We start from the raw sequence: 15,073 nt of genomic DNA, 5'->3' as shown, positions 1-15,073 counted from the left end.
CAGTGCAGGGAGAGGTGTCCTCTGACTGTTATCCCCACCTGTCAGCTCAGCAATCCTGTGTCTCTAGGTCATCCATAGGGTCTCTGAGAAGCTGGCCACTCTCAAACACAGCTGAAGGAAGCTGGAACCCTCTGTTTCACAGCTGGAACCCTTCTTACAGCTGCTTTCCTGCCTTAAATCCCCTTTTCTAGCCTGCCCCTCCCCCCTCCTGCCCCCAGGATGTGACAGATTGCAGGGAGGAAGAGTAGAGGAGGATGTGGCTGGGCGATGTCTCACCTCTCACCACCACGTCCAGGGTGTTGCTGACAGCAGACCAATCTCTCGAGGCATTCATGGTGTAGCACTGGCAGCTGTAGCGGCCGCTATCACCTTTCTGCACGTGGGAGAGGTTGTAGTCACCTTGTTCCTTTGAGAGCAGCTGGGCTCGGGTCTGGCCCTCCAGGTACAGGAAACAGCCGGTGCTGGGGCGTGCGGAGGTGCAACGGAACATCACGTCAGCTCCAGCAGTCACCTTGTGCCCAGGCAGGACAGAGAGCTCGGGTCTGGGCAGACGGAGCTCTGTGGGGACAGGAGAGGGAATGAGAAGGTGCAGAGGGCTTTGACGTGGTGCCAGGAGCACCAGGATTTCTGTGAAGCCACCAACTGGCTCAGGCAGAGGTGAAAATGGTCCCCACCTCTCCAAACCAGGGAAGAAGAGAAAAATCCCGCCCATCACGTGGGCCAAGTGGCTCCGTACATCACCCTTCAGTTCTCCCCACCACCCCCTGAGCCCCCCCACCCCACCAACAGTCCCCTGTGACCCCCAGAACATCCCAGCCATGCCCCTGGGGCATGTGAATCCACAAGAGGGGAAACAGCACATCCCTCACCTGCATCCCCCACCATGGCCATACTCTTACTGCCAGGTAGTCCCCATAGCTGCATCACCCTGGCTATGGCCTGATGCCCCTGGGCCTGTAAGCATATCCCCATGTGCCTGCCCCGTAGCCATGGTCCCCTCACCACCCATGTATATCTTCCTGCTCCTCTGCAGCTGCTGTTTCCAGAGATAAAAAGCCACATTTCCTGTGAGCACAGCAGGGAATTGAAGCTGCTGGGCCAAGGAAGTGCCAGGGCTTCAGTGCAGGGGGGCAGAACTGGGCAGTGGGCACTAGGCACTGGGCAGTGGACAGCAGCAGCAGCTCCGGACAGTGGGCAGGGGTCTCCCCGCAGTGCCCATCATGGCCCTCAAGCAGCCAAACACGTGAGTGGGTCTGGGGGGTGTCACTGGGGGTTTGTGGGGGGACACAGGGCATGGCTGGGGCATTCTGGGGGTCACAGGGAGCTGTTGGTGGGGTGAGGGTCTCAGGGGATGGTGGGGAGAACTGAAGGGTGACTGAGAGAGGTGGGGACTGCTGGTCAGGGCTCCCAGGGAGGGGGGTTCGGGGGCTGCTGGGTGTCTTGGTTTTGACTGGGAGAGAGAATTTTCTGCCCAGAAGCTGCTCCAGCGCTGTGTTTGGGATTCAGAGTGAGAACAGTGTTGGTAACACACTGACTTAGAGCCCCGTCGAGCTGGCTCCAGGTCAAGGACTTTTCTGTGTCCCATGCTCTGGCACCGAGGGTGGCAGACCCAAACTGGCCAGAGGGAAATTCTGGACCACAACTTCTTTCCCAGTACAGAAACTGGGAGAGGGTTGGCCAGGAGCCACCGATCACTGCTGGGGGATGGCTGGGGCATTGGCCAGTGGGTTGTGAGCAACTGTTGGGCATTGCTGGTTTCTCTTGGGTTTTATTCCATTCTCTTTCCTCTTCGCTGGTCAAAGTAGGAGGAGTAAAACCAGTAATATAAATATGTTTGTGTTTTAGTTATTAAACTGTTGTGTCAACCTGCAGTTTTACCCCATCCCACCAGAGCAGCGAGTGACTGCATGGGACTGAGTTCCTGGCTGGGGTTAAACCACCTCAGTCCTTATTGGTGCTCAACTGGGGCACAAAGAGTTCAGATAACAATAGATCTGAGCAGAGCATGTTGAAAAAAAATTGTTGTAAGCATCTCTTGTATTTATTTGATAGCTGTGGATCACAGTTTGTTCTTGGAGTTCTTGCCCTTGCACTCAGGTGCACTTTATAAAACCCTTCCTGGTGTGTATGGTCCCATGGGAATGTTCATCCTCCCCGGCTCTGGGCTAAGGTTATCGTTCTGTTGTTGTTGGTAACACTGGGCTGTGGTACGAGAGAACGGCTGGAGCTGAATCCCATCTACCGGCTGTGCTCAGCATTGCCGTCCCCGCTGGGTTTCGGGAGCCATCCAGTGGGAATTGTCAATAATTACACCTTTAGGCTTTTCTCCTGTGAGGACCAAGTAATGAGAAATCTTACAGCGTGACCTTGCCTTTGCCTTGCCTTCCCTTTCCCAATGTTCTGCACCTACCCAAACCCTCAAGTCAAGTCCAAGAGGATGGGCGCGTAGAGAGGTCTGAAAAACTGGGGGCTGTGCTTTAAACTTCTTCCTTTTCTATAGCTGCCTTCCCGTGCCCACTGCACTCTGATGCACCTAGGAAGGTTTCTTACAGGCAGAGCCCACCAGGTGCACGGCATGGGCTCTGCTCCAGCGTTCAGGCAGCCCTGTCGTTACAGAAACTTCCCTATATCAGCATCCCGGAGGCACTCTGGCAGTCACACTCCCACCACCAGACTGTTCCTGCTGGGACCCAATCCCCTTTGCAGTGGGTGGCTCAGCTGAGCCAAAGGGTGCCCCCATTGACTCTCCTCACTCTCACACAGTCAGACCAGGTTTCCCACAGCACAGTCTCACACATCTCGTTCCACAAAACAATTTATTCACAGCACGGGAACACAGAAACAGCTCAAACCAGAGCCTCCAGGGAGGGCCCTTGAACCCCTGGGCTGTTACACCTTCACAGTGCAAGCACAGCAAAGTCTCATCTCTTCCTCCTGAGGCTTGGCATCTGCCCTGTCTCTGAGTGGCCACTGGCCTGTCTGTGCCACAGACCCCCAGGCTCTTTGTCCTGCCAAGGGTCAGCAGGTCATGGGCTCTTGCCTTGGGCTCCTGCCAGCCAGAGCTCAGCCTGGAGCTGGCAGTGCAGCTGCACCCCGAGCTACCTGCCCAGGTGTATTCCTCGGCAGCTGTGCTCTGCAGCTGCCAAGGAACTGCACACAGGGCCTCCTACTCGGCCTCCCAGGACCTCAGGCTGGAGCTGCTGCAGCTGCCTGAGCACTGCCCCAGGTGTGGGTGTGTGTGAATGCTGCAGGGCTCACGGCCCCAGTGGCTGAGCAGGACACATGGCACAGGGAAGCTGGGGTGCAGCCGATGCTGCTCCAGCTCTTGCCAAGCTGGTGTTGGAGTCCAGGACACAAGGAAAACCCCTCAAATTGCCTTGGGGGCTCTGAGACCCCTGCCGGGACCCCAGGAAAACATTGCCTTTGGAAAAAACTGCCAACACAAATAGATGAAATGAGAACAACAAAATTTTAAATTAGATAATAGTTTAGTGTAACAAAGGGTCCCTAATTAATAGCAGGCTGGACAGAGCAGATGACACATCTGAACCAATGTGGGTTAGTGGTTATCGTGTCGCTCTTGCCTTTACAGCAATGACTTTTATACATTCAGAACTTAGTTGACAGGTCACACAAAGTATGTAAACAATCTCTGTCTTAAGGTGGTTAAAGTATCAGAGCTACAATTCTGCATATCAAACCTCATTATTGCCCGGAACACCTTAATGTCAGAAGGGAATTTTTCCTGCGTCACAGAGGCCAACAGGGCTCAGTCTGGAATTGCTCACCCTCCAATAAATCATGTCTTCACTCTTTACAACAGTTTAATATGTCACAGGGTGAAAATTTGTAGGTTTTTGGGTTTTTAGCATGGAAGTATATAGAGGCAGGAAGGAGAATTTTGGGCGGTGTCCTAAGTTCTTCTTCCTACTCCATCTTGTGCTGTGACAGCAGCACAAACACATTGGTAGAATGTAGGTGATGCAGAAAATTGCGTGTCTAGAATTGGTGGTAATTATCGGTACAAATTTGTAAATATAGTATATTTGAAAAGTTAATTGGATTAGAAATCTTTAAGAGACCTTGGAGGCCAGGTCTCGTGTTCTTGGCAGCAGTATTTTCCACCGCGTTAAGCCTGGTGTAGGGTGGTGTGCGGACTTTAAGATAAGAAAATGAATAAACACCTTTTAAGACTGAAGCTGCAAGTTCTCTTCATCTTTCAAACTGGCACAAGACTTGGAAAAGGAAAAAAACCCTAATTAAGGGGATTTTGGACTTGAAATACAAGAATCTGGAGAAGAGCTGCAGCTGGAGCGTGTGCCAGAAACTGCTTTGGGAAGAGAGGAACACTGTCCCTGGGATGTGCCCCTCGCTGTTTCCCAAGAGCCCCGTGGTCATCAGCCACTGCACGTCCACCAGACTGCTCTGCCTGTCTCTTGCCTTTTGTGCAATGATCGAGGCCAGCAGGGCTCCGCAGTGTAAAAGCTGCCCCAAGGAACCAGACGGGCTGGAGGAACGGGCACTGGAGACGTCACCAAATCCAGCCAAGAAGGGGTAGGAAATGAGAGTGTCAACAAATGGGGCAAAAAACCCCTTATTCAATACCAATTTGATGTGAATAAGCAGATGCTTCTTTATTCAGGTGCTTCTTTATATCAGGGGGATAACTCCTCTGGAAACATGTTCTACTTAACAAACCAACCCCATCCATTTTATATACCTTTTCTGCTGAATCAATTATGTACATTCTTTTACATACTGTGCATACTATACTTGCTCTTAAATTTAACCTTTACATTGATTGGTTCTAGTAGTTAGTAACTTCATCAATATTCTTATTCTAAAGCAATCATTGATCATCCCCCCTGAGGCCTACTGATTGGAATCCTTTATATTAAAATCAAAATGGGAAGGGTAGTGTGTTTCCAAGCAACATTACTCATGAGCATGACCTCCATAGAACAGTCCACTAACTTCCTGGGGAGGTTTCTACAGTTACACATTGCATACAAAGCACTTCTGGTATTTCTATACCTTATCTTTCACAATTTTCTACCTATGATCTGAGCTAACCCTTTTATATGATTTGATTCCTTAATCGAAATATTCATAACAAGGAGCAGCAGAAATCAGGGCAGGGGAGACTGGGAAGGTGGCAGAGAGGTGTCTGGGCTGAAGGGGAGACTGAGGAAAGGAGAGAAGAGGACTTAGCCCATGCTTCTCTTCTCTTTCTCAAAACATGACCAAGGAATCTCATGTTGCCAGGGATGGGCCAAATATCCAGTTTGCTGCAATTTCCCCCATTGTGGCTGCTTGGCCATGACAGGGAAGAAGGTCTAAAAAGAGAAAGGAGGGAAAGCAGAGCCCAAACTGTGCATGTTTTGAGTGGCAATTCCTCACGTTCCTTCCTGCTGGTGAGGACATTTTGCCTCACAGAATGACAGAACAGGAGAGGGGGAAGGGGCCTGTGGACAGGAGCTCTCACAGCCAGGTCACACAGAGGGGGTCCCACAGGGGTGTCCAAAGGGGCCCCCAGGTGGGACCCCCTCCCTCCTAGATGTGGTGGGCAGTTTCCATGTGACTCAATGTCAGCTCAGTGATGTGACAATGTGGTGATGGGACATCACTGTGATGTAACAATGGCCCATCACTGGGACACCTCTGGAGCACGAGGAGTCAGTGTGGGATCACAGCACCACAAGAGCTCTTGGAAGGAGCTGTGGAGCTCCATCTCAGTGCTGGTGTCCTGCCAAAAGCAGAAGCACTGCTGATTGCATTGGGAATTAGGGGGAGGAGAGCAGTGGGCTGATAGAGCTCAGTTGGTGAGGCTGGGCCTTGGGGGTCTGCTCTAGGGCCTAAGGACCCTCAGGACCCTCAACTCCTGCTCTTGCACCTGCTGTGCTGGAGGCTTATTCGGCTACTGCCTGAGTTTCTGTGTCTTCCTAGCTCAGCCCCAGAACTCCACACCTGGGAGACTGAGCCACCAGGTGGATGGATTCTCACCTGCTGAACCTCCCACTCGGAGTCAAGATCTATGTGAAGCCCAAGTCCAACACTGTCTTCTGCAGGGGAAAGCTGGGGGAAAAGGTAAAGGAAGTAAAAGAGAGCAGAAATACTCTCCTCTTTCATGGGGTCCCCATCATGCACAGTTCTTGTGGCCACCTCTTCTGCCACAGTCAGAGGAGGTGGCCACAAGTCAGGCAGGGCTGGGCAGCAGAGGGAAGCTCCAGGCTCCCTGGAACACAGAGAAGCACTTGCCAGTCTCTTCACTGGTTTTTGGCACTGTACATGTGTGTGGCCAGGTCCCTGCCTGCAGCAGGAGGCTGTGTTTGTCTGGGTGCCAGGGCAATGAGCCCCTCCAGCTCATCCTGCTGTGTTGAGCCAAGCTCTGGTGGACCTTTGAGAGAAACTCCAACCTTCTCCTGCTTGTTCTGTTGGCATATTTGGAAGAGCTTGGGTTTCCCTGGTTGAGGAATGCACACACTGTCCTCCTCCTCCAGCTTGCACTGCACGTTCCCAAGGCAGAGACTTGCCAGAGGCAAAGGCAGCCAACACAGCCCTTGTGCCTGCCTAACCCAAGGACACTGGTTTCATCCATTATCACCTGGCTGCATTTGACCTTTTCAGTTGGAAGGTTCATTTGTGGTTGGGTCAGCAGTTCTTCCTGGGGGCCTAAGGTGTCTATTTGCTGGTGGAGTCTCTGCTGGGGTTTGTCTTCTCTCCCTCAGCCCATCCCATCAGAGCCCAGCCAGGCCCAGCGTGGCCCCACAGTCCTTCTGTGAGGACCTCTGTGCCTTCAGAAGGATGGAGAAGAGTGCTGATCTTCAAAGTACCTTGCTCTTTTCACAAGTACCACATGGAACTTCTTTGCTGCTCTCTCCTGCCTCCTTCATACTCTGGGAAATGTCTCTTACAGCTTCATGGGCCATGTCCTTTCAATTTTGATGATCCCTACATCCGTTGTATGAGCCTGCAATACAACTGCCTGCATGACCCCCACCTTCGGGACTACCACAAGCGCAAGGACATCCTGCGGATGCTGAAGAGACAGGGCGTCATCACCTTGGACAACAAGGTAGGTTTGGATATCAGGCTGATCAAGAGCAGCCCTCTTCAAGCGGGGCTCCCACAGCCCTTGCTGCAGCTGCCTGCTGCTGTCAGAGGGCAGGGCTGTGCACTGGTGTCCCTGGGAGCAGAAGCAGCACCAGCATCCCCCTGGCAAGCCCCAGTCCTGCCCTTCTCAGCCTGCCCCACACTGCAGTTCAGCCCTGGCCAGGGGGACATCAGTGCCTCCAACACCAGGGTATGGGGTAGGGCTTAGGGGCAGCTCCCCTCCCACTGGGGTTGGGCTGTTTTTGGGAAGGCTGTCTGCATGGCTTGACAGGACTTGGGGGATTCTGCCCTCATCCCTCCATAGGTGGTTTGCACTGCGAAGGAGTTCAATGACTACAGGCACTACCTAACTAGGATCAAGCTGCAGATAGAGAAGATCTTGGGGCAGCAAGAGGTAGGCAAAACGTTGTGTTCAGGGGCACGGGACTGTGCAGGGCTGTGCTGCTGGGCCGGGCTCTGCAGTGAGGAAAGGACTCCACGGCTGGGAGCTGAGCCAGCGCAGGGGGCTGAGCTGGGCACGGGCAGCAGGGCCATGTGCAGGCACACACAGTGATGAGGGAAGCCCTTCTCTCCTGCCCTCATGGCCTGGCTGAAGCAGAGTGCTGGCCTGGGCCTGCAGGAAGCCTCAGCATGGAGGAGCTGAGCAACATGAGCCACAAGCTGGTGTCACCTCTCAGGAAGGGCTCCTGCCACCTCTGGCCAAATTAAAGGATAGTCCCAAACTGCCAGGAACCACTGACACTTCCTGCCAGGCAGAGCGGTGGCTGCAGCCTCAGAAACCTTCTTTTCCACATCCACAGAGAAGCAAAGAGACCCCCCTGATGTCAGGAAAATTGAGAAGAGGGAAAATAGCTTTGGACAGGGGCCAGACCTACTCCAGAGCTGAGCTGGGCACTGCTGCTGACTCCCAGAGGAAGATGAACAACACTGCTGATGGCTTCTTTAAAGCTGTCTTTGAGCAGCTGACTGCTGCAGAAGCTGAGAAACTCCAAGACCTGGTTGAAACTGTTGTGCATGAAGTCTTCGGGAGGCTCAGGGTTCCTCGAGAACACTATGTCAACTTTTTAAGGAGGACTGCCCGGAGGATCAGAGGGATAGTTTTTAGTGGCTGTGTGAGAACAGAGACATCTCTAGACCACCGTCAAGAAATGGAAATGGTGGCCAAAGAGCTTGTAGTGAAAGTGTTGGAGATCTTGGGGAATCATCTGGAGTCCAAAGTTTCTAAGCCAGGGAGGGCAGCCGGGCGGAAGGAGAAGCCTGTTGATGGAAGAGCCATTCGAATAGACAAATCTAAAGACGCTGAAACAGACAGAGCACATATAAATGCTTGCCTTGACAAACTCACCAGACAAGTTGTTAAGAATGTTCGCTGCCTCTTGAAATCTATGGTGGCTTCTCAGTTTGAAGGAGACTCCAGCTGCGAGTGCACTGAGATCCCGGAGCTTCCCAAGGGTAAGGTCTCCAACAGACGGATGCAACTAAGATTCCTTGGAGAATCTGAAGAACAGAGCCAGGAAGCAAACACAGGAGTAAAGCTGCCTGCCTTAGGGAGACAGCTCCATGCAGAAGGGACTTGCTATCCCAAAACCATGGAGTCCAAGAATCCTGCAGTGGTGAAGGAGAGCTTGGTGAGAAGAAGGAATCCAGCAACCTCAGGCAAGACTTTGGATATAAGGATCATGGCAACTCGAATCGTTCAGTCTCTGTTGGACCAGGTTGGTCAGCATGGGCCTGCACCAACCCTCAGACAGAATTTTCAAGAACCTATTTCAAATCCAGCCACATCCCAAGGCGGAGAGGAGAGCTGTGCTGATGAGAACACTCTCCCCTCCATGGATCCAAAGTTTTCCCAACAGTCTGTCCCTCCAGAGGATCCAAAGTTTTCCCAACAGCCCATCCCTCCAGAGGATCCAAAGCCCCCTGCCCAGGCTGGAGCACGGCGTAGATCAGTGCATGCAAAGTTCGTCTGAGGTGAGTGAGGTGTGTGGCAGGAGAGCTGTAGGGCTTCTACTAGATGGCAAACCTCACACCCTTGTTCTGTCAATAAAGACTTTATTCCTAAAGCCTTGCTTATGCTTCCTCCAAACCATGCCAATTGTTTGCATCTGCTCATTTTGTCTGCTGTAACCTGTCCCATCCTCTTCCCTTCTACAGCCTCAGCCAATTTTACAGGGAATCTGAGCTAGGGAGGCAAGGAGTAGCCAGCATTTTTGTCTTGTACAGCAAGCTTTGCTGTCGGGCAAGTGGAGGGACACGTCCCATTGGAGGCAGCTTGGGTTTCACCTCATGTGAAGGACAGTTATGTCTTTGTCTAGTGATCCTTTTTGTAGGGCCCTTTCTCCTCAGACCGAGCTGCCCCAGAAGCTCTGCACGAGCACTTGCTGTCACAGTGCTGGGATTCGACAGCAGTGTGTGCAGCTCTGCCACCTTCGGGTCTTGCCTGTCCAGAGGAGGGAGGCAGAGAAAAGGTGGAGGCCCGAAGTTTGTTCTGAGTTTTCTCCTTTTTTTCACACCCTGTCCAGGACTGGAAAGGCCAACCCACATCCCCTTGGGATAGAGTAATGCAGCTGCTCAGCAGTGGTGGTCGGTGAGCAAGGGCTGGTCTGGCACAGCTGGTGGAATGGCGCCACTGCAGAGGGGTTAAATGGGCTGGAAGCCTGGACACAAGAGCACAGCTGCCATCAAGGGCCTGTCCTTTCCCTAGGTGATAAGGAGCAGCTGGGGACCTCAGGAAGACAGCGGCTCTCGCCACTGGGGCTTGGCCTGCCCACAGGAAGGCCTTGGAGCCTGCCCAGCAGCCCGTCTGTGCCTGGCCAGGCTTGTTCCATCTCCACCTCAGGCTGCAGATGGGGCCCTGGGGGGAGCCACAGCAGTCCCAGCCCTGCCGCAACTCCAGAGCGGAGACAGAGCGTGGTGCCTCTGAGGGCACTGCTCCCTCGGGGGCTGGGCAGGGCCTCACACAGGTCCTGCTCCTCACACAGGTCCTGCTCCTGCCAGACTGCCTTGCCTCACCTCTGGCTGCAGCCCAGGGCCCCTCAAGACACACATCTCCCACATTTACCTCATCAAAATGTGTGAATATTGAGAAAGAGGTGCCAAGAGGCTGGAGCCAGGCCCTGCTGGGCAGTGCCCAGCAATGGGGCAAGAGGCAACGGGCAGAAACTCTTAACCAGGAGTTCCACCTGAACATGAAGAAGAAATTCTTTCCTGTGTGGAGACTGAGCACAGGAACAGATTGCCCAGAGAGGGTATGAAGTCTTCCTTACTGGAGATATTCCAAAACTGTCTGGGCATAATCCTGTGCCACATGCTCTGGGATGACCCTTGTTGAGCAGGGAAGATGGACCTGATGAGCCACTGTGGTCCTTTCCAGCCTGACCCATCCTGGGATTCTGTGGGAGCAGGACCCTGGTGGTATCATCAGCCCTCCATCGCAGCCTAGGGAGCTTTGGGACTGTCAGGCCAGGGTGTGGCTGCTAGCCCTGCCCTGAAGGTGTTACAGGGAAGATGTTCTCAAGCAAGCAAAATTAGGCACAAGAAACACTTGCTAAGTTTGCACAGTTTTGTTGCAACTTTGCTGCTTTCAGACAATTTGATGTGTTCTGTTCTGTAAGAAATACACAGTCACTGATAACACTGAACAAGGACATAAAAATAAAACTATTTGTTAATATGAATGAGTCAGCTGAACTGGGTGTGTCTCACTGAGGAGGCACACCACCCCCTAAAATGCACATATTTTTATGTCCTTCCCCAGCTGGTGGGGGTCCCTGTCCCCTTTCCCACTGGCTGGGTTCTGAATAACTCACATTCTTTCTAACCGCCTACTGTGCTCAAACTAACACTTCCTTTCCTCTCCCATTTCTCTCCTAGTGACAAGCATTTGTTCACTGTACTTTTCCTTCCACCCCGTGCTCACACGGCTTAGCCCTGTACTAGCTACATCTTTGCCAATGTAACATAAGTGTACATTCTTATGGATGAAAAAATAGCTGAAGAAAAACATTATTTTATCTCTCATAGTTCCCGGAACAGACTCACTTATACAGGCAGGTTGCTGTTAGTCAAGTTCTCTTGCTCATGTCTTCAAAGTCACCTTCAGATTGGAGTTTCTTCGAACACAATATGTCCTGCCCATTTTCAATCAGAGCAGAATCATATCAGTATCCATGAATCTGAGCAAGACCTGCTGGCCATACTTGAGAAGGACTCAATCTTGAGTAAAACTGCTATCTCTAAAAATAATAAAAATCTGAGTTTCTTTAATACCAAATGTTGCGGTTGGCGGGAGAAATGCCGCAATCGATACGACTAATCAGCAAGACTCAGTTTATTTAGAAAAGTTTACACAATTTATAGCACATCTAATAAGCTCACGCATATTACTAAAAGCAAGCTCACTATTGATTACGTTAGAAAAGCACTAACTAATTTCCACCTCTGCATTCCTGTGGTTAGCTGTTTTCCAAACTTCTGCTTTCCCATCCTGTTGTCGCAGCTACCCTCAAGGCCACAGTGCCTCTGCCTATATAGATAAGGGCTGACCATGCATCCTGATGCTTATGCAGCTGCAGGGTCTATGTGACCTCTCGCAGCTAGCCATTCCTCTACAACCAAACTCATAAATTGTTTCGATATAGAGGCAATAGAATGAAAAAGATTTGACAAGCAGCTCTACCAGTCTCTTTCAGGCCCTGTTTTTATTATATTTGCACTAAAGCTTTGAAGTTTCAAAATTTGGCTTCTGTTGTTCTCTTGCTAACTATAAGACTAAAACAACAAATTTCCTCCAAATCTTCCCCCCTGTGCCTGACCTGGACCAATCTCTGCTGGCTCCATTTTCCAAGACTGCTTCTTGTACTGGTTTGAAAGCAAAACCAATGAGACATTCTAAGTCAGAAACACAATTTAATAGGGGGAGGAAAAAAAAAAACAAACCAAAAACCAGTAGTACAAAGGACCACTGACAGAGTCAGAACGCAACCTGACACCCAGTGAGGATGGTGGCAGCAGTCCAAGGTAGAAGTGGTCTTGTTGAAGCAGTGATCCTGTAGAAAGGTCCTTTAACTCTTGTCCTCTGGGAATCCAGTGGTTAAGGGCTCCCTGTGCTGTCCCAAATCCCAGATTTTATCCATGTGGGAATGCTTGGCTCCTCCCCCTGGGCAGAGCATCTCACAATGGGATGATATCATCCTATGAGTCATGCAGTGGGTCCTTGATTGCCCATTAAACAGAGATAGCTCCTGGAGGGGGTTACCTGTGAGTCATGATGCAAAGCATTGATGGGCTGTTAACAGAAGATAGTCCAGAGTGGTAGGCAAGGGAAACACTGCCCCATCTGGTTTCAACGGTTCATGAAGATGATGATAGAAAACATACTTTGGGCACATCTTACGTTGTAACCTAGGACACTTCGTTATTCAAATGTTGTTCCTCTTGGAGTAATGTAATCCAAGTGAGGGTAGCAGTCAGAGGTTTTGGAGTGTACATGCAACCTGTGTCAGCTGGAGGTCAGCACCTCTGGCTAGTGCAGGGACTCCCACTAATGTCAGGCTCAACACATTTACAGGAATAAGGGCAAAAGGATGAAAGGCTTTAATTGGAATTATTTATCACACAATAAAACTGCTAATACAGTGCCTTTCTTATGCAATCAATTTTATCAGAGCTATATTTTCAACTATAGAACGATGTTACTCACTCATCCTAATGACCATGGGCAATCTCTTTCACCCAGCCTTGAAGGGTATCCTTGAGGAATGTCCCCTCTCCACGGAAGGATTTTCACACACCTTAGGGAGGTAGACAAGAAATCCCTGCTGTGAAAATGTGTGATTGGTCTGTTATAGTATAAAGTGATTGACTGTCAGTCAGACACAATTTTAGTCCAGGTGTTGTCATATCTGCTCAGCAAAATTTTGCTGAAACAGATGCTATCAGCTCTTTTATTTCTTTTACTTGACATTTGAGACTTTTGCTTCTGTCTCGGCCTGCAAGCCCCTTCTGATGCCAGCCTTGGTCAGGAAGCACCCATCTAATTCTGTGCTACTTCAGGTCTAATTCCAGGTACTTGGTCTCAGCACCCTTCAGCAATAAAACCTCGTTCCTCAGTCCACCCTTGATAATTTGTCAGTAAGACAAAGTTCAAGCTGCTCTAGCCTAGCTCAAGCAGACCATCCTTACTACACCCGCCCTATGAATGCAGACAATCTTTGCCTCATGAAATGGTCATGCAGCTTCCTTTTGCCTCTCTGCTATGGAAGCGTCTACAGTGTATGTAAAGAATATGGGCAACTGTGTTGAGAAACATGTGGAATGCCTCTCTGCTCCAAACGGTAGAGATGTGGAGTGTGCCCCTGCAAGCACAAGAAAAAGTACTCCACTCCCAAGTTACAAATAAGGCATCAACCTAGAGTGTTCTCTCCTTCTTTTGTTATCATTGGTTAAAGTTATACTGCAATGTTCCTACCTCTGTTATTCCTATTGGTAAACTTCCTTCAGCCCACCCCTCGGCAGTCCTTGCTCCTCTCACTATTGGACCCTGACCCTAAACTCCACCCTTGCTCTACCCTATAAAACCTACCACCCTACCTTTGTTATTGTTCTTGTCCCTGGTCACCATTCAAGTTATGTGGTAATCAAGGATACTCAGGTTTCCAAAGGAGAACCCATCTCATCTCTGTCTACATTGATCATCGGTGGCTGTCTGAAACTCCAGGGCCCCAGGGGAGTTGTTGTACCTCCACACAGAGGAATGCAACAATTGTTGGAGAATGTGGGCAGCAGCCACAAAGGGCATTGAGACCCCACGTAGTAGGTGGCACACTGTGCAGCTGAGGGGGTTTGTCACGATTCACTAATGCAAGCAGGAATCGTGATGGTTCCTTAACTGATCTCAGAGTGCAAAAAACAACACAGAGGGGATTTCACTATTCATCAAAACAAATGCACTTTTATTAGTGCCAACATCAAATGCGATAGAAGGATTTGAAGGGAAACAAAGGATAGTGAGAAAAGAGACAGAGAGGGTGGGTATAGCTACAAATGGAGAGACGAAATCCTCGTGGTCCAGGCAATAGTTCCATCTTCTTCCCTGGGGAGATCTTGAAGTCTTTGGTAACTTAGGGGTCCTTATTGTCTTCTCCAAAACAACAGGCAGTTGGCCAAAAGGTGGGGAAATCTTTACGGCGTGTTCATTTCCAGAACTCGGAACAGGTCCGCCGTCAGCAGGTACAGTGTTAACTCAGAATAGGTCAGCTGTCAGCAGGTACAGTGTTAACTCAGAACAGTACAGCCGTCATCAAGTGCAGTCAATTCACCATGATTTGCCAATTGTTTCTGCTCAGATTCTGATGTTCCCATGGAAATGCGTGCTAGGTTTTTCCATTGAACACACCTGCAGGCAACACTTGGCAAACGTCCCACCTCAACCAGGCCAGCACTCCTGTGTTGGGGTTTTAGAGTCCTTTTAGGGGTTTCAGTCTTGGTCCTTGACGATGGTCGTGAGGCAGATGAGGGATCTTCGGACTGTTTCTTACAGAGTTCCTCCAGGCAGTCACTACTCCAAAGAACCAGCTATAGAATCCAGGTTTTATTGAACCCAGCTGCAGACAAGCTGAGCTTCTGAGGCAGCAGAGAACAGCCCTCAATCGATGTCCCCTTAAGCTACTGGAAGAAAGAGCTGTCAAACCTTGTGTGTGATCAGGTAAAGCAGAACCAGGTACCAGTCCCCTAGAACTTTAGGCCAAGCTCACAGGAACTCTCCATGCTAGGAGGAGGGAAGAAAAGCTCGTGGGAGAAAAGTCCTTTCCAATAGCCTCCAGGCTATTGGCCTGTCTGGAGCACAGCTGCACAGGTGTTCCTGCTCCTTTGTCTGTCTTGGATTGCTCACTCTGCACAAGCCCAAGAGCAAACACTCTTTCCTGTTCCTCTGAACCTTGCCCCTTCCATTCCTGCTTTT

General features: G+C 50.6%; 1 protein-coding gene across 1 annotated transcript; it reads left to right on the top strand.

Moving 5' to 3' along the window:
• Positions 1–5,948: 5,948 nt before the first annotated feature.
• On the top strand, positions 5,949–7,899 carry FSIP2 (fibrous sheath interacting protein 2). The gene is made up of 3 exons (XM_066330468.1): positions 5,949–6,087; positions 6,917–7,075; positions 7,418–7,899. The coding sequence occupies exons 1-3, from the start codon at positions 5,992–5,994 to the stop codon at positions 7,664–7,666; spliced, it is 504 nt and encodes a 167-aa protein (XP_066186565.1). The 5' UTR covers positions 5,949–5,991; the 3' UTR covers positions 7,667–7,899.
• Positions 7,900–15,073: the final 7,174 nt, after the last annotated feature.

The sequence above is a fragment of the Sylvia atricapilla genome, chromosome 16, assembly GCF_009819655.1.
Source record: "Sylvia atricapilla isolate bSylAtr1 chromosome 16, bSylAtr1.pri, whole genome shotgun sequence".
In the NCBI taxonomy this organism is placed as follows: Eukaryota; Metazoa; Chordata; class Aves; order Passeriformes; family Sylviidae; genus Sylvia; species Sylvia atricapilla.
This window is presented reverse-complemented; position numbering and strand designations above follow the sequence as displayed.